This window comes from Eublepharis macularius, chromosome 2 (assembly GCF_028583425.1).
Source record: "Eublepharis macularius isolate TG4126 chromosome 2, MPM_Emac_v1.0, whole genome shotgun sequence".
Taxonomy (NCBI): Eukaryota; Metazoa; Chordata; class Lepidosauria; order Squamata; family Eublepharidae; genus Eublepharis; species Eublepharis macularius.
In genome coordinates, this window is record NC_072791.1 from 121,019,494 (window position 1) to 121,035,367 (window position 15,874).

At 44.3% G+C, this 15,874-nt stretch overlaps 1 protein-coding gene across 1 annotated transcript in view; it reads left to right on the forward strand.

Moving 5' to 3' along the window:
- IRAG1 (inositol 1,4,5-triphosphate receptor associated 1) overlaps positions 1–15,874 on the forward strand; it is a 152,985-nt gene that overhangs the window by 91,166 nt on the left and 45,945 nt on the right. The window contains exons 15-19 of the mRNA XM_054969988.1: positions 558–655; positions 3,193–3,263; positions 6,281–6,454; positions 9,717–9,794; positions 10,212–10,258. Of these exons, the coding sequence (XP_054825963.1) occupies positions 558–655; positions 3,193–3,263; positions 6,281–6,454; positions 9,717–9,794; positions 10,212–10,258 (468 nt within the window). The remainder of the gene's footprint in view (positions 1–557; positions 656–3,192; positions 3,264–6,280; positions 6,455–9,716; positions 9,795–10,211; positions 10,259–15,874) is intronic.

Sequence of the window (15,874 nt, forward strand, 5' to 3'; positions counted from 1 at the left end):
TAAAGCCTGCAGTTCTTCCAGAATTACAACTGATCTCCTGACTCCCCTGGAGGAAATAGCAGCTTCAGAGGGTACATTCTATGACATCACATCCCCTCAGAGTTCCTTCCCTTCCCCAGACTCTGACCTTCCCAAGCACTGTACCCAAATTAGAATTGGCAACTGTGACAACACTTGATTGTCATCATTTTTTTGTATTTTGTGACTGAACATTTTGGGCTACGCCACTGCAACTCTTAATGGATGTCTTATATTTATCTGGCTTTCTAATGCCAGCAGTGATTCCTCAATCTGTTTAAAATCATATTTTAAACTTGCTTGAGTTATTATTAAAATTATTTCCAAACAATAGAGGTTAGATGCCAATTTTTGTTGGAATTAACTGAAGGCATCCATCAGATTTTAATTTTATGGTACCTGTGAAAGAATTTTTGTAAAAGAATTAAATGTATTCTTACACATTAGAATAATGTGATAGTTTTTATTGTGATATTACAACAATCTTTAAGTATATTTCTAATTTTTTAATTATATTTTTGGCACAAATTATTCAGGAGCCCTCTGTTGAAGTAGCAATATGCAACACACCTTCTATAGTTTTTCCAGAAAATACAGTCATACAAGATACAGAAAGAGAGAGAAACCTATCCCTCAGGTAAATAAAATTATTGCTTTATAGATGTTGCTTATCTATAAGTGGTTGGATTGCGAATCAGCACTCTGCTGGTTCAAATCCCACTATTGCCATGAGCTCAGCAAGTGGCCTTGGCTGAGCCCCTCCTCTCAGCCCCAGCTGTATTATGGGGATAATAATAACACTGACCTTGTTCATCAGTGGGCCACTAATCTGTCTAGAAGAGCAGTATATAAGCACAGTTGTTGTTATTATATATATCTTGCTTTCAGTTAAATAGATTTTCACCAAGTGACCCAAGCAAAAGATGTATCCCTGCTTCAAAGACCTTATAGCCTAAGTTTAGTCTGAGGAAGGGGGACAAAGTGGTAAATGTAAGCCAGTACTTCTGGATATATTATTTTTGTGTGTGTAGCTAGAGTGGGAACTAAGAAGTAAGCAAAAAGTTTCATAGAAGAAACTGTATTGAGCTGTGAGTTGAAGGGAGAGAGAGCTCTGTGTTGTTGTTCTGGGAGGAAGCTTCCAAGCATAAATTTGGGAGCAAGAAAAAAAATGAGTAGTGCTTTTGAAAAGCAGAAGGAAACAATACTTGGAAAATGTGTGAGTCAGTACACAACTTTCTTTTACATAAAAAAGAACCCAACTTTTATTTTTTTTAATGAAAAGCCTCCCTGGTTAACATTAGGCTTTCCAGACCCCGGTGTACCTCCCCCCCCTCACCTCTCACCTCTTAGTAGGGAGGCACAGGAACATGGCAGTGGTGCGAAACACACTCCTGTGTGCTCCCCACTGCCCCCATAGGGGAGCACCCCCATGTCACACCAGGAATTATGTAATTTCTGGTCCAACAGGCCATACCGGGGTGGGGAATTGAGTATTATTTATTTATTTATTTGACTTTTAGTCTGCTCTTCCTGCAAACAGGCTCAGAGTGGAGCACAACATATTAGTATACGTAAGGATAAAAACAATGGTAGCAGATTACAATTATATTAAAACATCAATGCAGTACACATTGTGTATCCCCATTCTCTCAATATCAAGGCTCATGGGGTGGGGTGGCCATCCACCTGATGACAACCTAAATCAAGAGGGCACATGTCGTCCCCCCCACTGGCAGAAGGCTGGTTGGAGAAACCATCCACCTCCATAGGCTGGCGGAACATCTCTGTCTTAAAAACCCAGCAGAATGATAATAAGTCCTGCTGGGTTCAAGTCTCCAAAGACAGAGAGTTCCACCAGGTAGATGCCAACGCTGAAAAAGCCCTGGCCCTGGTCAAGGCAAGGCAAATCTTCTTGGGATCGGGGATCACCAGCAGCTGTTTTTCTGCTGGCCGGAGTATTCTCTGGGGAACATAGGTTGAGAGATGGTCCCGCAGGTATGCTGGTCCGAGTCTATTAAGGGCTTTAAAGATTAAAACCTTGAACCTGATCCAAAAGTCCCCTGAGAGTCAATGCAGCTAGCTCAAAACAGGTGTAATGTGCATCCAGAACAGCTTCCCAGTTAGAATATAAGCTGCTGCATTTTGGACCAGTTGTAGCTTCTGGAGCACGCCCAAGGGTAGCCCAGCATAAAGCGAGTTACAGGAATCCGGCCTGGAGGTGACCGTTGCATGGAGTAAAAATTAGCCCTCAATTTAGTGTTAGTGTTAGCCTCCTTGCAATGCCCCCATCACCCACTCTCACCTCCTTGGGACCTGGCAACCCTAGTTGACAGGCCTGTTGCCAACCTGAGCAGAGGACTGTTGCAGGAGAAGAGGCCTCCTTCATCCATTCCTTTCAAGGCATTCATCTGCTTGAAATCTCCTTTCCCATCTGTGGCTGGATCTAGAGTTTCCAGCGCCCTAGATCCACTCGGCAAGCTGGGTGCCCCAGCATGCCATGAGTTGGCAGAGGCAGCGTGGGGCTGGGATCAGAAGCCGTCCTCACCATTTGCCTGCCCCACAGGACAGGGGGTGGGTGGCCATCCCCTGTCCTGCGGGGCAGGCGAATGGCACAGGTGGCCTCCCAGCCCCCCGCTCTGCCTTTTGCCTGCCCTGCAGGACAGGGGGTGCCTGGCAAGCTGGCCGCCCTCTGTCCTGCATGGCAGGTGAAAGGCAGCGTGGGGGGCTGGGAGGCCACCTGTGCGCTCCGGTGGCTGGCAGCTGCACCCGGTGCCCTCTCCTTGGCGGCGCCAGGGACAGACTACCCCCCTGCTCCCCCTCAATCCGGCCCTGTTCCCACCTATTGTGGAAGAAGTTATATCAAGCACGACAAAAAAACCCAAAGGGCAATAGGAAGTGTTGTCTTTGAAAGCACATTACCATTTTATGTGCCCTCAAAACCCTCTCATATGCCAATCCACTTTCTCCTTTTGAGTGGAATTTCCTGTATGTGAAGTGGCAATGGTCATCATAATATTAATAACTGAAGTTCACATAAATGTCTGGATTCAGAGAAGAATTGTGTTTGTTGACCAACCTGAAGAGAGAGCAAATGGCATAGCTTTTAAGAATCTAATTCATAAATTTAATTTTAACAATTCTATAAAAGAACATGTTTTGCTTCTTTCCCCCCAGACCTATTAGTCCTTATCTGCGGCATTCTAACAGACATACTAGAGCATTGGATACCTCATTGACTTCTGTTGGTAAGAAATCAGTTTTGTTAATGTGATCTTTCCTTTAAAAGCACATGCGTATGCTTACAGTCTTTGATATCTCACCTATGAAAGTCCATTGGTTTCTGAAAAGTTGAGTGTTTGGAGAGGTTTTAATGACTGTACAGTCACGCCGTATGATATATTAAACCTCTACTTTGAATTTAAGACCGTGCAAAAAATTAATAACACATAAAAATAGATGGTGCCCTCCCTTCAAGCTTTTAAATGAAAGTGAGCATGGGATAGGATACATTTTAAAGCAAGCCTGTATCTTCATGAAGTTTAAGAGCAAAACTGCCAGGTTTGGAACACAGTTTTAGCCGGTCACATAATGAGGAAATGTTTACAGAGAGTGCTGTCATGGTTACATCTGCATTTAGCATAAATATTGTTGAATGTGTAGATGGCATGATGCACTCCTTTAACTATATTGCATGAAGTCTTTAGATCATTCAAGATCAGCTGTATAACCAACTGTGAGGGGGTCAACAATCCCTTGTATGCCTGTTTAGTGTATAATCAAAAAGAGTCCAGTAGTACCTTTAAGACTAACCAATTTTATTGTAGCATAAGCTTTCGAGAAGCTTATGCTACAATAAAATTGGTTAGTCTTAAAGGTGCTACTGGACTCTTTTTGATTTTGCTACTACAGACTAACACGGCTAACTCCTCTGTTTAGTGTATGTGTGCAGCGCCATTAACAACCAGTCACAGTCCATGGATGGCTGAGGAAGCCAGATTTTGCGGAGGGGGAATATTGAGGAAGAAAAAGCTGTTGCATTGTCAGCTCAGTACAGAAAGGGTCTGAGCCTTCAGAAAGTGCTGGAAGGATCCTGTCTCAGGGCCAAGCTACAAGTGACGCCTGACACAGGTTGGACACTTGTCAGCTTCCCTCAAGTTTTGATGGGAAATGTAGGTGTTCTGGTCTTGCAGCTTGGCTCTCCGACTGCTGTCCAATTGACTTTTCAACTGCCACTTGTCCAGCATTCCACCAAGCTACCTACATTTCCCATCAAAACTTGAGGGAAGCTGACAAGTGTCCAACCTGTGTCATTCGTCACTTGTAGCTTGGCCCTCAGAGTCTGTCTTAAACGTAAAGCAGGCTGAAAAAGTGGATGTTTGAAGATAGGGTTTATGCTTACAGAACAAGTAGGCTGAAAATCCTTTCTCAGGAGACTATATAGGTCTCAGGGTCTGTCTTTTGTGGGAAACTTGGCTAAAGTAGTGAATGTTTTCAGAAGAGGCTGTAGCTTTATCAGGGCCCAGTTTCGGAGGGAAACCGGCTAAAAAATTGTAGTTTCTAGAAGGAGTTCACATTTACACTGTAAGAATCTTAAGGCTCAGGGAAGGTCAATATTCACTTCAAGAATAAAATCTTAGCTGTTAACTGTTCTGTGCAGCCAGGAGTTGACAACTGAAATGTTTTAGGTGAGTAGCCATATTGGTCTGCAGGAAAACTGCAGGATTTGAATCTGATGGCACCTTAGAGACCAACAAGATTTTTCAGGATGTAAGCTTTCAAGAGTCAAAGCTCCCTTCTTTAGATTCCAATTCTTTTGATATACTCAAAGAGAAAAAAAGATATTCAGGGTATAAGATTTCATGAGTCAGAACTCCTTTCTTTGGATACCAAATATAACTGAAACATTATAGCTTGATAAGTCCAAAAAAAAGCTGTGAGTTATCTGTAAATAGTTTAAGCCTGTTTACTCAATATATTTTCCTATCCATGGTGGTGAATAAAAGTTGGGTTTTTTAAAATATCTTGTTCCCCTCCTGTCTCATATAAAATAACTGTATTTTGAAAGCCACTTGGGTTCAGTCAGTCAGGAGAACTTTGGAGTACAAACCACTGAGGTCAAACTGCACAGCATGCTACCTTTTCTTAAATGGCATTTAAAACCCCGACCTTCACATCAGCATAAGGCTTCCGTCATCGCAGCGTTTGGCTGGAAACACAGTTAGATGAAACTCAGAAGATTCGTGGTTGGATTTCATGTACTTTTAAAATTAAAAGACACCTATGCTGCCCTCCCAGTAGAACTCACCCCTTGTGTATGTGCACAAATACACACTTAATATTGGCAGGAAAAATAAGGCAAAGCATTCATTGTCTGTCTTTCATTTATTTATTTACTTCATTTGTATCCCACCTTTCTTGCTGAGACTCAAGACAGATTGTAAAATATTTTTAAAAGTTCAATCGAACAGCATAAGACATCCAATAAACAATGTGATAGCACTAGGATGACAGAATAAGTAAACAATTCAAACTAAAAACTGTCTAAAGTATGGCACACCTTAACGTAGAAAGTGGGTTACAAAGAACAGTAAAAGCAAGGTGGTAATATACAATAAGCATTGCAATAGACTACAACTCTATTCCTTTATAAAAGCATCCTCCTGAGATGTTCCATTAGGCTACAGTTATAATGCCCTCCTGAACATTTCTCTTTTGCACATTCTGTGAAATGATATACGTGTGGGGCCTTCCTGATCTCCTCAAGGAGGCTGCTCTGTAAGGTGGGAGCCAGTCTTTTCCATTTGGAGAGTAGCACGCTCCAGGAGGCTTTGCTTGGAGGAGCAAAATTTTCATGGCAAAGAATAGTAAAGAGAGGCAGCCCTGCAGGTAGGTGGGTCCAAGATCATTAAGGGATTTGTTAGTGATGACCAGTGGTAACTGATTCCCCTCCTAGGACTAACAGCAACTCAGAGGAGCTCATTGTGCTTTGAAAATTGTGCAGGGGGGAAAGGGTTACCCAAACATCCCATCTCCTCCCATGCCATGCTTAATCCAGATGAAAGGATCCTGAAGTTACTTTTTAAACTTTAAAAAAGGACAGGAGAACCCATCACAGATCTCTTGGGTATCCTCAGGTTCCTCCCTGAGCACAACTGGATAGCAATATCATGGGGCAAAACCCACTCCATGTACAAGGTAGATAAATGAAACTAAATGTACAATTTTGTTGCCTAACTAGTAACCTGAATATCTTATTATTTAGACAACACAGGTCATGTGATTGACTTGGTGAATGACCAACTGCCAGATGTTAAAATCTCTGATGAAGATAAAAAGAAGAATCTTGAGTTGTTAGAAGAAGCAAAGCGAGTGAGTGAGCGGTTCCTCACACGCAGAGGAAGGAAATCCAGAAGCAGCCTTTCAGAATCTCCCACAGGTACATACATTTTTTGATGTGTGCTTTGAAACACTTTGCAAATGGAATTCATGGTTATCAGATATGCAGTGTGCTTCTTAGTGTAATGAACAAATTATCATTTTAACAGGATTCTTATAGAGCCATAACAACTAACAAGTATGTTACAGCAAAGGCTTAAGTTGTAAAGTTTATGCTGCTATATAGCCTTTAAGATGCCACAACACTCTTAGCTGTAATCACTACAATAAACTGATATGGCTTCCTCTCTGGCATATGTTGTGCTTGAGATTATATATACTGAGCCTTCATCATGAACATATATTTGCTATATGCTGACAGGTCCACAATTTATGGGTTTTCAAGGCCTGGAATCTGAAATCAGGTTACCCACTCCTTTCATCTGCAAGGTGAGAAGGACTGTGCTATGTGTAGCTCCTGTAATGGGAAGTCACTTTATCATCTATTACATTCTTGCTTTGTCCTTCCTCTAAGGAGCTTGAGGTGCTATTACCTCCTCCATTTTGTCATCATGACCGCCTTGAAGGTTAGGTTCAGTTAGAGCATGATTAGAACAAGGTCACTGAGTAAACAAAGGTTTGAACCAGTCTCCCAAGTCCCAGTTAGATATTCTAAATATTACTGCACACTGGTTCTAATTATCTGTGCTTATATACCGCTCTTCTAGACAGATTAGTGCTTCACCCAGAGCAGTGAACAAGTTAGTGTTATTACACTACAATACAGCTGGGCAGCTGGGGCTGAGAGGAGTGGCTTCCCTGAGGCCACCTATTGAGCTCATGGCAGTAGTGGGATTCGAACCAGTAGAGTGCTGATTCGCAGCCGAACCACTTAACCGCTATGCTACAGCAGCTCTGTCATCAGTAATGACAGAATTAGTAACTCTGTGTTCTATTAGATTTACTTTAGGTGGTACCAAGTTTTTGAACTACAGAGGATGAGATTTTGAGGCATTTAGGCAGAACTGGATGTTGAACGATTACCTGAAAGTGCATTTGTATCAAAAAGCTCTGTGCCAAACAAATTGGAGTTCAGTTAAAATCCTTGCATTGTTATTGCTTCTGTTCTATAACATTTATGCTGTCAAAAATCAACATATTGATGCATATTTAGTCATCTTGATTACTGAGAATGGTCAACTGATCTGTGGCAAGTTATTTTAATAGTTTCTAGAACTTTTCAATCATTACTATGTTTTTGGCATTACCCCCTGTCCTCCTGTGTGGTCATGTGTGTTTTCCACTTTCAGTCTGAACTATCAGAAGCCTTGTTTTGTTGAGGGGTGTACCTGATGTTACTTTCCATAGTTACAGGACTCCAAGTCCTGTCATAAGAAAGCATATCCTATGCCTAGCCCATAGACTGACTTTCTCACTTTCCTTTAAAGAAGTTGTCTACTTAACCCTATAAAGCAATTTTTTATTGCTGAGTTGCTTTTATTGTCAGCATATTCCTGGCATTGTTCTTTGGTTAAATGTGCATCCTTTCTTCGGCCTCTTCTCACCTTCTCTCTCTTATATTCTCTTAGCTCCTTGTCTTTCTCACAGCACTTAATAAAATGGCTCAGGGTACACTTTCTCTTTTTATCATTGCCTAGAACAGAGGAGGAGTATTCTTCCTCAGAAGTAACTGCTTCTTGCCAAGCTTTCAGCATGTAAAGCATTCTCATAATTCTTTATGCATATAACAGCTTTATTTTACTAGCAAGAAACTGAGGCTGTTAAGGCTGCTTAAGGAATTTGGCACTTGAGTTTGGGTTCAAACCAGGTGGAACATAATAGCAAGACAAGGTCTAGAGGGGCCACTGTTCCTGGAGTCTAGAATTATTAACATTCTGTGCCTTCTCCCACGATATAATCATCCTGGTCACAGAACCACACTTTTCTTTGAGATGCATGTGTTTCATGAGCCAAAATAAAGAACCAGTGTGCTTCATATGAACACTTACAAGACTCTGAAGTGAAGTTGGTCTAATAAAAAGGTCTCAAATATTCTTGACTAATAGTATAAAATAAGAGGTATTTTCTATGAGAGGGAGATGTACCAAATTCTACAGTCTTGGGGTTAGAGGCTAAACCCTTCTTACCTTTATTTAATTGTCTGCCTCTTAGCAGCATACTAATCTATACGATCTATACTTTCAGAAAAAAAGCATGTGGTAATAGCTTTCCTGACATTGTACCATTTCAAAACACAAATGTACAGGGCATTTAGAGATAACTTGGTACAGTATTCAGACTTGATACCTGTTGCCTACAGAGGCCATATCATGTTGTAGTTTTGAACATGAGGACTGAATCTCAAAATACCTAAGGGACATACTCTGTGTAACGCTGGAGTTCCATGACTGGAATTCCAGACAAGTAATTTGGCCCTAAAAGGTAGTCACGGAGTGAAAGTGTGAGTAAGAGAAAGAGTGGTCGGAATTGGGGCCACATTAGTAGGAAAAGCTGGCTAACTCTTCTCCCTCCATGTTGTTTACTGGGGCTGCATTAGCCCCAGAAGGGAAAAAGATGGGTACCAATATAATGCCGATCATCTTTTTCAGACCGAAACTTAAAGCAGCTAAAGGAGAGCATATTCAGTCAAACACTGGCACACCTACAAACTCTTTGTACCACCATAACTCCAGTACTGTCGCACTACTGTGAGAGTGACATATGCACTTTGACCCTAAATAGTTCTAGATTATATAAAGTTCTTGCTGACCCAGCATTTCTGTGAGAGTGCCATAGATGCATTTAGGTTTATAGTGGATCCACTGAAGCCAGTGGCTTTTTTTCATTAGGAGAGACTCACAAAGTGGATAATATCTCATCAGGTGTAGTGATTCTAGTATGTCAAGCACCATGATAATTGGAGCAGCTATACAGCATAGTAGTAAAAGTGGTAGTGGCTGAAGAATGTTAATTAGTGGCCCATACTTGTTTGGGGTTCCTTGGTTGCCAGGACAGCAAGATATGGAGTACCCTTGTTTCTATGCAAGTGCTGTGAGGCAAATGCTTCATTTGCTGCTATCTTATTTTTCACAGAAGGGAACATTGAGGTAGAAGCTGTCTATGGTGGAAGTGCCAAGGTGCTTCTGTTGCTCCTCTCACGGAGATGCTGGTAGTGATTTCTATAGTTAAATGTCTATTCCATCCTTTCTCCTGAACCACCTCCCTAAGATTGCAGTGGTGGTATTTTAACCACGCTTATTATGAGTTCATACTGGTTGTCACAGGGAAAAATTCTCTTAAAAAAAACCCTCAATTTAATGTAGGTATGTCCCCAACGCTGAGTCCCAGTGTTTCACCTGCACCATCTCGGAGCAACTCCTTCACTCTTGCAAGTCCAACAGGTAAGATCAATACTGCATTTTCTCATTGTTCTTATATAGATGAAATTGACCAAAAATCTTTTAGAATAAGGTTTCTCAAACAAAGTTGCCTAGAAATAATAAGTGACAAAAGTCTCAACAAGATGGGAAGCCATATTAGTCTGTCTGTAGCAGTAGAAAAGAGCAAGAGTCCAGTAGCTCCTATAAGAATAACAAAATTTGTGGTAGGGTATGAACTTTTGTGAGTCACAGCTCACTTCTTCAGATACCAACAAATAGTGAAAAGTATATGATAGAACAGAAATGTCCTTAAAGTCCAGCATGTGTTAATCAATTTTATTTTCTTTACTGAATTGGAGCTATAGTAGCTATATGATCACTCTGTTTGGGACTAAGTACAATATTGAAGTGCATTAAACTGGCTTTTTCATTTTGTAGGTTCTGATACATGTGCATTCACTGTGGGTTCAGTGTCTCCACTGCAGGTAAGAATGAGTTAACTAGTTACATGCACCCCACTTCTTTGAGTCATGAGAAGTTCCTGAGGCTAGTCCATACCTGGTTTGGATCCCTTTGGAGCATAAGGGACTTATGGTATCTTGCAGTATTTGTTTTATTTACAAATATGCAAGTAGAGCATAGGTAGAGGCAACAAGTCCCCACTGAGGGTGATTCTGTGTACCCACAGTCATTTAGCTAGCTCCCTGCTTCTCTGTGTGTCCTGCTCAGCATCCAAGTCTTCCCAGATTCACCCTCCCTCCCAACTAGGCAGGAAATGCACCTCTTCCAAAGCCTAATGTGACATTCAAGGGCCTATCAAGGAGATAAGACACTTTGCCCCCCGCTCCCCCAGTCAGAATGAAGAGGCAGACACAAGTAGGGATGTGCACCAGTAAAAAATTCAGGTTTCCCACTTCAGGTTTACCGGGAAAAACCTGGTTCGGGTATTTAAACTGCTTCGGTTTAATTAGGTATTCACCCATTGTTTCCAATGGGAAATGCTGTTCTCGGATCTCCAGGGGCCTGGGGGAGGCATTTTCTTACCAAGTCACACCAAAGTTGCTGGGGACCATCTCCTAACTCTCCTCTCATGACTACCCAAGTTTCAGAAAGATTGGACTTCGAAGGGCCATGTTATGGCCCCCAAAGAAGGTGCCCCATCCGCCTCCAAACACCATTATTCTCTATGGGGAAAAACAAGGTGGGTTTCTAGGCGGCTGGGGGCAGTATTTTGCAAACTAAATGCACAAAAATTTCAGGGGGCCTACTCCTACCCATCCTCTCAAGTCCCCCCAGGTTTTAGGGAGATTGGACTTTGGAGGCCATTCTATAGCTCCCCCAAAGAAGGTGCCTCTATCCTCCTCCAATCTTCATTATTCCCTATGGGGAAAAAAGGGGTCTTTCTAGGTTGCTGGGGGTGGCATTTTGAAAGCAAAATGCACCACATTTGCAGGGGGTCTACTCTTACCTGTCTTCTCACAACCCCCCCCCCCCAAGTTTCAGGGAGATTGGACCCTGGAACCCATTGCAGCAGTCTTTTAAAATATTTGTCTTATGAGATGCTGGAGGCCACCTAGGCTGGGAGCTGTTTTAGGTAAATAAATTTGCACTGACTCTTCTTTACATTGTGATGTTAATTGGAAGGAGGAGTGCTGATGTGCTAAACATCTTTTAAGCTGCCTTGAGCCCTTTGCAACCAGATTTACAAGCCCCTCCAACTCAACCAGTCCCTGAATTTCAATGTGATGGGGGAGGTTTTGCAGAGATGTGGAGTGCCAATTGAAGGAAAAGGGGGGGAAATTTCTACCTGGCCCCGAAAATGGCAACCAGCTAAGCTTGCACTGAAATAGAGTGAGGTGGGTGAGCTGAGCACTGACATGCTCAACCACATTTCAAACTGGGGTGGGGGGTGGAATCCAACTCTACAAAGTCTCCTTGGTCTGTACAAAAATACAAATAGAGTGAGGTCAGTGGGCTGAGCATGAGGCACAACTGCAGCACCGATGGGGAGAGTGGCCTTATGAGGCCTCTGGTTCCACCCCCACTGCGATCATGGATTGCTGCCACATCACAGAGTGCCACGAAAGCGCCTCTGCCTCTCCCTCCTCTAGGGAGACAAATCACACACCCCGGCCACAGCAGCTGTTGTCGTTGGCCGGGAGTTGCCTCTCAGTCAGAATGAAGAGGCAGATACAAGTATTGGGAACTAAAGGGCCACTTAATTAATATTACATCAATATATCTGTCAACATGGCAAGGGCCTAACTAGTGGTACAGGTCAGGCCCTGGGGTCACTCCTGGACCTCTGCCCTGACCTGTCTAGGCGAGCCACCCACTGCCCCGAGTGTGAGCCATCCATCATATGGATAGGATCCTGCCTGGCCAGGCAAAGTAGTTCACCCCCTTAAAGCTCCCCCACCCAGCTGTAAAGCTAGGGGAGGACTAGCTTGCCTAGGGGTTCCCCACCAGGGCATCTGTCCTCGCAACTGGGCTGTAAAGCAGCCAGCTACTCCTGACAGACCCCAATTCCCTACCAATGGTTATAGGCTAAGGGTGGTCACTGGCCTGCTCATTTCCCCCAACTTCTAACCTGCCACAGCTAAGACCAAGCTTCTGCTTAGGCCTAAGCACCCCACAGATGGCTTAAAGCCACTAACCCCTTGCCACATATCATCCAAAATGTTGTTTCTTCTATCCCCTCAGTAGAGGTCAGCAAATTCTATGGCCTTTGCCTAGCCCTCTGCTCAGCTTCCAAGTTCCTTATGCACCATAGGCAGGGAGCATGCTTCCTGCACCACAAGCTTCCTGCACCACAGGCATGGATGCCTTGGAGAGCCAGCACACTCAGGCATAAGACCATGGGCCCCAAACAACCACATTCCAAACTTCTTGCACACATTCAAGGGAAGCCTTGGATTTCATGTACACCCTCGGCTTGGAGCCTTGGGCCCAAAACAAAATATATTCCAAGCTTCTTGCACACGCCCGGTGAGGAACACTGGAGTAATATCCTAGGAATCCTCAGCTTCTAAAGCACCCACTATGAAGAAGCTGTAGGTTCTAAATCTGCAACAACAGGTAAAGTCTCAACAAGAGTTCATTCATCTCAAGTGAATGACTCGACAGGCCACAAATCTCCACGTCTACAGGTCCTTGCCAGTCCACCATCAACCACACCTAAGGAAAAAACACAACAACGAGGCAACAGAACATATGCATTAACCAGCCCATATCAGTCTTGTGGCAAAGCCCCTTTGCCCACCTACAAGTGGGCAGCCCCCACCCTGTCTGCTCCATGCTTTCTGCCCTGTCCTTGACACCTACATGCTGTAAAGATGTGAGGACCTGCACAAATTGGGCATGCATGGTGGAACTGGCAAGACTCCCTGGAGCATACCCCCTGTGAGGCAAGCTCCCAACAAAGCATATGTGTCTGGGCAGACTGCTCTACCAAAGGGTGAGTGCCAGTTGATGTGGAAGTCCGATGCACCAAGTGGCCACTTTGAGCTGTTCATTGCATTGAGCTGTGTTGGGGACATCACCTGCAGCCAAAGCTGCTGGTGAACTTGATCCCAGGGCAGGGCAGGGTTAAGGGCAGCATGCATTCGAAATTCTTTGTCATATTACAACCAAGCTGCACCGGCGAAGTCCGAATACCCCTGTACACTAAGTCTATGTACTGAAACAGAGGCGCCACCCACCAGAGCTGCGCATAGGCAATGACTCCTGCATAAATTAAGAAACCTGGCAGCCAGTTGGCCCACGTGCAATCAACCTTGCAGTTTGGTGTAGTGGTTAAGAGCGCAGGACTGTAATCTGGAGAGCCGGGTTTGATTCCCCACTCCTCCACTTGAAGCTAGCTGGGTGACTTTGGGCTAGTCACGGCTCTCTGGAGCTCTCTCAGCCCTACCCATCTCACAAGGTGATTATTGTTGTGGGGATAATAATGACATACTTTGTAAACTGCTCTGAGCGGGCATTAAGTTGTCCTGAAGGGCGGTATATAAATCGAATGTTATGTTACTATTAAGCCACTCCTTGTCCTACTTGTCCACATCCTCTTTATGTAACCAAGCAGATGGAAGGCTCTCCGTCACGCTCGATCTGGGGCAAGAAAAAGAATCGCTGCCGTTCCGGAGTGTATGAGCTGTGAACTTTTCTCCTGAATGTAGTTGAGCACGCTCCTGAGGAAGTGGGCATGAAATCTCTTGGTTGTAGCTGGCCCCAGATCGGGCGTGACGGAGAGCCTTCCATCTGCTTGGTTACATCTATGCTTATTCGGAGGAAATAGATGAAATAAAGAAGAAAGACACGTCTACAAGGATTTCTGTTTAAAATGGACTTTATTACACCCGGACTGTTATAGCGCTCGATTTTCTTTGAGTGTTGCATAGGTAGAGAATACTACTGGGAATGTTCTTATTTGTATGAATCATTGTGAACAACACTGGCATGAATATTTTTGTATTTATGAATTAATTGTGAAAAATGAATTTATGTAGGGTTGTGAAAGATGAAATGTAGCACTTGCACTTTAAAATACACTTTGACATAGTTATTTAGTGGCTGAAGTGTTTGTAGTTTCCCGTGGGGGATTCCTTCTCTTCTCTCCCCCCCCCCCTTTTGGTTTCTTGGACCTCACCACCAATTGCACCAGATGCTCCACCCGAGTCAGATGGACCCTCGAGGACAGCAATGTGAGACAAAAGAGCACTAGAAGTAAACCATTCAGGCCTCTTCCTCTTTGCCCCCCCCCAAAAAACAGAACCTTTCATGCCCTTCACCCATTCTAAGGCTGCCAACTGTAGTAAGATTTTATGCTGCCTTGGTCCTAAGTTGTCATCATCTGATGACAACAGGGCTACTGGAGGCCACCTGGAAATAGGCCTCTTTGCTGGTTGTTTGCCCTTAGAGGGCCCAGCTCCCTTCTTGGGGGGCATTGTTAGCTTATTCACACAACCAGTCAATAATAACAACTGGGCTTATATACTACTCTTCTAGACACATTAGTACCACCCAGAGCGGTGATATAAATCTAACGGCCCAGGGCCCTACATGGGCAAAAGCTGTCAGGCAGTAGCCTCAATGCTACCCCCCACACACACACAAGCAGCCCCGGGCTCCATAAAATGGCTGCCAGTACATGCCAAAATGGCAGCCACCTTATCAAAATGGCAGCCGGGCCTTACTAAGGCAGGTAGGTGAGCTAGGGCCCCAGCCCCCAAAGACCTTATCTTCCACTGGGTCAATAGGCCTCACCAGCAGGGCTCACAATTTGACTCCCTATGAGGCACAAAAAAATGCCAGGCCGCCCCAGGTGTGGGAGAAAGGCCCACCACCCAACTCCCCCGAACCCATTCGTGACTTCAGTGTAAGTCCCCAGATGCCAGATGCAGTGCAGCTATGGGATACTTGCGCCAGAAAGACGCAAGTATCCTGCTGGAGGGGAGGGGGTGGTCGCAGGCTCAGAGCCACAGGCTCAAACAGCCACTGCAGCAAACTCAACAAACGATGCAATGCCTCTATGGGCAGCACCAGAAAAGGCACGAATATCTCACTGGAGGGAAGGGGTGATTGCAGCTCAAAGCAGCAGGTTTAAAGAGCCACCATGGCAAACTCAACAAATGTTGGGATGCCTCCTGACGCTTGACACCATTCCACCACTCAAGTGCTCCTGGAGCTCGTTGTCGAAATTGCCAGAACCAAGGACACTGCTGTCCTATCTCTGCTCTCGTGCTGGCTAGAGGAGAGTAAAGAAAGCACTCCCTCTCAAGCAGAGCATGAGGTGCAACTGCAGCACTGAGGGGTGGAACGGCCTTATGAGGCCTCTGACTCTGCCCCTCGCAGCGATCCCGGATGGCCAGGAAAGCGCTGCTGACTCTCCCTCCTCCAGGGAGGCAATTCACGACCCCCTACTGCAGCAGCTATTGCCACCAGCCAGGAGCACCGCATTGCCTTTCTTTTTGCCATATAGGGTAGACTGAGCCACAGTGATCAGAGGCCAAGCCAGGAAGACTATTGTATGCTAAGGCTTTATATTGATAATTGCTTTAAAGATTGCCCCTGCTATGTTGTTAGGTATTTTTGCCAGATAATGTTGA